The sequence below is a fragment of the Nannospalax galili genome, unplaced genomic scaffold (assembly GCF_000622305.1).
Source record: "Nannospalax galili isolate Female #2095 unplaced genomic scaffold, S.galili_v1.0 scaffold675, whole genome shotgun sequence".
NCBI lineage: Eukaryota > Metazoa > Chordata > Mammalia > Rodentia > Spalacidae > Nannospalax > Nannospalax galili.
Genome location: NW_008337205.1, coordinates 1,404,363 through 1,410,177, shown reverse-complemented (window position 1 = coordinate 1,410,177; position 5,815 = coordinate 1,404,363). Strand labels below are relative to the sequence as shown.

Sequence of the window (5,815 nt, the reverse complement as noted above, 5' to 3'; positions counted from 1 at the left end):
CTTGATCATCTTGTCTGTCACCTGAGTGCTGGGCACCAGAGTTCACTGCTAAACTATATATATATATATATATTATTGGCCTTTTTTTTGAGACAGGGTCTCCCTATAGCCCTAGCTAGCCTGGAACTGGCTATGTAGAACAGGCTGGCCTGGAACTCACAGAGATCCACCTGGGATTAAAGACATGCACCACTACGCCTGGTTTATTTTATTTTTCGAGACAGTCTTTGTAGCCCCAGCTGGTCTGGAACTTGCTATGTAGATCTAGCTGGCCTCGAACTCACAGAGCTCCATCTGCTTCTCTGTCTCCTGAGTGCTGGGATTAAAGGCGTGTAGCACTATGCCCAGTTGCCCTTACAATGTTGAGACCACTTTTACTTTTATGCCCTACTGTACAGGAAACCTGAAAACTTTAATCTGGCAAAAGCAGAGGGACAGTATTTGCCTCCAAACTCACCAGCTGGTGGTACATACCTGTAATCCCAGCACTTGTGTGGCTGCTGCAGCCTGGGATACATAAAGAGACTGTCTCAAAAACAAAACCCACAAAATACCACCGGCACCACCCTTTCCTAATACAGCATCATCCCTCAATATCCTTAGGGGGTTATTCCCAAGATGTCACATAGATTCCAAAATCCATGGATGTAAAGGCCTAACACTGTGTCCTCAAGAGCCAGTATTACACAGAGCCCATTCATCTCTCCCCCTCACACTTTGAGACAAGGAGCTCATGTAATCTACCCTGACCTAGAATTTGGTATATAACTGAGGCTGGCCTTGAACTCCTGATCTGCCTGCCTCCATCTCTGGATGGTCAAATGCTCTACCACTGAGCTATATCCCCAGGCTTCCCATCTCTGAGATGCTGGTATCACATGTCCTGGATACCATAGCTAGCCCCTCAAATGTTTTAAATCTAGAGAAATTTCTAAATTACTTAATGTTATCCAACGTAACACAAATGCTATATTAATAGCTGCTATACTGTACAAGAAATAAATCTATGTCTGGTGAGGAGTATGAAATATACATACATGTATTTGTGTGGTATATGTATACATGATGTGTGGATGCACTCAGAGGCCAGAGGAGGATGCTGAGTATTTGGCTCTACCTGTCATAGTCCCTTAAGACAGGGTCTCTCACTGAACTCAGCTAGCCTGGCAACCAACACACCCCAGCAATCCTCATGTATGCCACCTACATTGCTGGGTTCCAGATGCTTGTGGCCACACTCAGTGTTAGGGATTTGAACTCAAGTCTCATGCTTGCATAGGAAGTGCTCTTACTCTCTGAGCCATCTACCCAGCCTGATAGTATGTTTTTTGTTTTTTCACATTATTTTCCACTTGAATGAATTTTCAGATGTCAAAACTGAGGATAACTGAGAGCTGGATCTAGTCCTTTGTTGCTGTGTTTACCGGAGTTTACTGGGAGATGACTGAACTGTTGGTGGGGGTCCCAGGTTGAAAAGGTTCCTGGCACTTGAGACCAATGGGTGAATGGGGCCAAGTGCAGGGTGAATGAGGCCAAGTGCAGTAGAGGGCAGATGTTTTGTCAGTTGGGAAGTGGGGTTGGGGGCCCAACGCCTCACCCTCCAGCAGCAGGATGCCTTTACGGATGTCATCGTTGTATTTGCTTCGCACCAGGCACCAGGCATACTCAAACTGTGTGCTCTTCGACACAGAGCCAGCTGCCTGCTCGGACTGAAATTTCTTTTCGAACTTCTGCCAGAGGAAAGGAGAGGAATTATTTAGAAACAAGGCAGAAACCGTTCTCCAGATGAGCTTGGTGTTCTATGTCCCAGTTACACCATTATCCTGTCTCCACCCCCTTCCCCTTGCGCATCTTGGTACCTTGCACTACAGCTTCTGCCACCTCCATAACTCCGTACTCTGTGCTAAGCGCCCCTGCACCCTGCCCCTAGTGGTACCAGGCGGAGATACCACCTGGTGGCTGCTGCGGACACTGCTCCCAGGGCAGCTGACCTCGAGTGGTAAACACACTGTCCCAGCTGCTAAACGCCACCTCACGCGGTCCTTGCCTGAGGCCACTGGCCCCATCCCGTCCTACCCTTCCCGGCTAGAATCTGCCTTATCTTTCGAATAGGAAAACAGAGCTACAAGAATCGAGATCTGGCATGTGGTGAACTTAGCATCGTGCCAGGCTCAGCACTAGTGGAAGCTTACGCTGGTGACTGTGTTGCCTCATCACTTTAAGAGTATCCCGAGCTCCCAACTCAGGACTGATGGAAACTGGTCAGACTCCAGGCCTCAGGGCAGCGGTACGGAATCCCAAGAAACTACAACTCCCATCTGTCCCAAGGGCAGAACGCAGCCTCCACCAAGGAGCTGGAAGCCGCTAAGCCTGCCGGGAGCTGTAGTTCGGCTTCCCTCCACAAAGCCGAGGTTGGGAAAGAGTTCCGCCAACTCTCCTCAGGAGCCGCCCTTTCCGACGCTTTGCTGCGTCCTCGTCCCGGCCAGGCCTCACCTTCAGATCCTCCACAGACACCAGCTCGTTCAGGACGGCCTCCATAGCCACCGCCTCTGCAAGCCTCACACCACGGCGCCTACTGGGACACAGTCTCCATGGTCCAGTGGCACGGACGGAGAGGCACTTCCGGCATCAACTGTCAGAGACCCCGCCCCTTCCTCCCTTCGCCCCAGGCCGCAAGAGGCGCTAGTGCGCACGCTCAAATCCTTTCCTGCCTTAGACACCAGGGCTAACGTGTCCCTTCTTTCTCCAAGGCTGCCCCTGGAAAAGTTCGAGACTATGTTTGGAGGGAGAAGGGGGATGGGCAGTGGTGTTGGGTCTCAGCTAGCCCCGAGGCTGAAAGAGGAAATCTGACAGCGATCACGCTATTTTAGGGGGCCAGTCTAATGTCCACCTTTCCTGAAATCTGGGACCTGGAGGCCACTTTGCTTCAGTGTTTGCAACATAATCCTAACCTTAGCCAGGCTCCCAGGGCCTCAGCTTGATATAAACTGCAGGAGGATCTGTTAACCGTAACCCCAGAGCCTGGGGCATGTTTCTCATGAGAATTTAGAGAAAAGCTGTTAGGGGTTGGAGAGTTGGCTCAGCAGTTAAGAGCACTGATTGCTCTTGCAGAGGACCCGGGTTCAATTCGCAGCACCCACACGGCGGCCATGAACCGTCCTTAACTCCAGTTCCAGGGGAATGCGAAGCCCTCTTCTGACTTCGGTGGCATTGCACGACACAGGTGCACTCACATACTTGCAGGCAATACACTCGTACACATAAAATAACAATAATAAAATATTAAAAAAGAGAAGAAAAGCTGTTAGTGCTGGAGAGACGGCTAAGCAGTTAAGTGCACATACTGCTGTAGCAGAGGACCCCAAGTTTGGTTCCCAGCACTACTGTTCACCACGTTCTTATAACTCAAGCTCTAGGGCACCCAGTACTCTCTTCTGGCCTTCCTGGATGGTGCACATACCCCTACAAAGACACATGCATACTCATAATTAAAATATCCTTGTACCCAAGTCATGGTCAGTCACAGTGACCGTAACGCCTAGTACCTGAGGCCACTGGCTAGGAGGAAGAGGAACAAAGTGTACTGGGACTTTAGTGTTAGGTGATTAGTGACTTTCAGACTCATCACCTTGACCCACACAGCCTTCAGGGACACAAGAGAATTTAAGTGCATGAGGACAGGGGTTATCTTGTTTACTCCAAGCCTAACACAGACCCACAGTAAATGCTCAATACATTTTTTAAAATATTTTATTTATTAAAAATATGGAACGCTTCACGAATTTGCGTGTCATCCTTGCGCAGGGGCCATGCTAATCTGCTCTGTATCGTTCCAATTTTAGTATATGTGCTGCCGAAGAGAGCATGCTCAATACATTTTTTATTAAATAAATAAATAAGGCAGGACAAATGCAACGAGTTATCACTTAAACACTTTTTAAACTTTGTATTGCCTGCATTTGTAAGTAAGTGCACCCATGTAGTGCAATACCCTCGGACATCAAAAGAGGCTGTTGGATCCCCTGGGACTGGAGTTATGGACAGTTGTTAGCTGCCATGTGGGTGTTGGGATTCGAACCTGGGACTTCTGCAAGAACAACCAGTGTTCTTAACCACTGAGCCATCTCTCCAGGCCCCACCTAAACACTTTTTATGTTCCCAAAGTCCCTTCCCTCTCTCTCTGTTCCTCTCCCTCCTCTCTCCCCTTCCATCTCTCCCTCTCTCTCCTTCCCTTTCTCTCTCCCCCTCCCCTCCTCCCTTCCTTTCACCCATGTGTACTCATGTACATGTATGCAAGGGGGGCCAGAGGTCAGCCTTGGGTATCATTCCTCAGGCACCAACCCCCTTATTTTATTTCATTTGTTGAGACAGTCTTTCACTGGGCCCCTGGGGTTCAACAGTTAGGTCAGGCTGACAAGCTAATGAGCACCAGGGATTCCTCCCCCCTACCCCATCTCCATCTCCCAACAATGGCACTACAAGCATATGCCAACATTTTTTTAAAAGATTTTATTGAGAGAGAGAGAGAGAGAGAGAGAGAGAGAGAGAGAGAGAGAGAGAGAGAGAGAGAAATGAGAATGAACGTATATGTGCATGTGAGGCCAGAAGAGGGCATTGGATCCCCTGGAACTGGAGTTATAGGTGGTTGTGAGCCACCCAACTTGGGTGCTGGAACCTCTGCAAGAGCAGTATGGATTCTTTTTAATTATTATGTGTATGAATGTTTTGCTGGCATGTATGTAAGTGCACCACATGCATGCAGTGCCTACAGAGGCCAGAAGAGGGAATCAGATCCCCTGGAATTTTATCTCTCTCTTCTCCAGCCAGAATCAGACTGCAAACCATCACAGTCTCTGCCTGGGTAACATCAACCGCTGTTTCACTACCTCTGACATTTGTCCTGCTGTCATTAACACAGCACCAGGTAGTCAGAGAGAGCTTATAAGAAAACACAATTCACGCCGGGTGTGGTGGTGCACGCCTGTAGTCCCCAGCACTTGGGAGGCAGAGGCAGGTGGATCTCCATGAGTTCAAGGCCAGCCTGGTCTACATAGTGGGTTCCAGGCCAGCAATGGAGACCCTGTTTCAAAAAGACAAAAACAAACAAACAAACAAACAAACAAAACAAAACAAAAAACCACAATTCAGCCAGGTGTGGTGGTGCACGCCTTTAGTCCAGAGGACAGCCTGGTCTATATAGTGAGTTCCAGGCCAACTGGGGCTACAGGGAGACCCTGTCTCAAAAAGGCCAAAAACAAACAAACAAACAAAAAAACAAACAAACAAAAACCCTACAATTCAGCTGGGTTTGGTGGCACACACTGTTAATCCCAGCATTTGGGAGGCAGAGACAGGAGGATCTCTGCAAAATCGAGGTTAGACTGGTCTACATAGTGAGTTCCAGAACAGCTAAGTCTACAGGGCAACCCTCCTTGAAGCCAGAGGGAAATGTGTTGGCTCTAGAATCCTCTGAGAAATGTACATATGATGTCTGAACATTAGTGCATATCCATACCTGTATGGCAAGGAACACAGTGCCAGACAGGAGAGACCTCCCTTCAAGTGGTTGGTCAGAGTAGTCTAAGAGACTCCCAAAATAACACACGCTATTGCCAGAGCTCTTGGTTACCTCCCAGAACTGGAGATAGGACCGTATTGCTGAGGACAGGACACATTTCAAACACAGGACTTGGAGCAATGGAGCAGGAACTGACGTGAAAACCTTCTACCTGAAGTTTAGTGTTCATAGTTCTAGCGGATACTATGTAAGCTGCTAAGGGAGAAAATCAACCAATCGTCCAACCCAGCTAAAAAG

The 5,815-nt window shown here is 48.5% G+C and overlaps 1 protein-coding gene and 1 non-coding gene across 2 annotated transcripts; both read right to left on the bottom strand.

Moving 5' to 3' along the window:
* Window positions 1-474: 474 nt before the first annotated feature.
* Fis1 (fission, mitochondrial 1) lies at window positions 475-2,650 on the bottom strand (the record flags this gene model as incomplete). The annotated part of the gene is given in 3 exon segments (XM_029563168.1): window positions 475-507; window positions 1,598-1,730; window positions 2,494-2,650. Coding segments are annotated over 3 exon segments (211 nt in total), but the record flags the coding sequence as incomplete, so codon positions are not given.
* Window positions 2,651-3,759: 1,109 nt separating this feature from the next.
* Window positions 3,760-3,866, bottom strand: LOC115070230. Its single transcript, XR_003849424.1, has one exon. It is a non-coding gene; the product is annotated as a U6 spliceosomal RNA (small nuclear RNA).
* Between the last annotated feature and the right edge of the window lie 1,949 nt (window positions 3,867-5,815).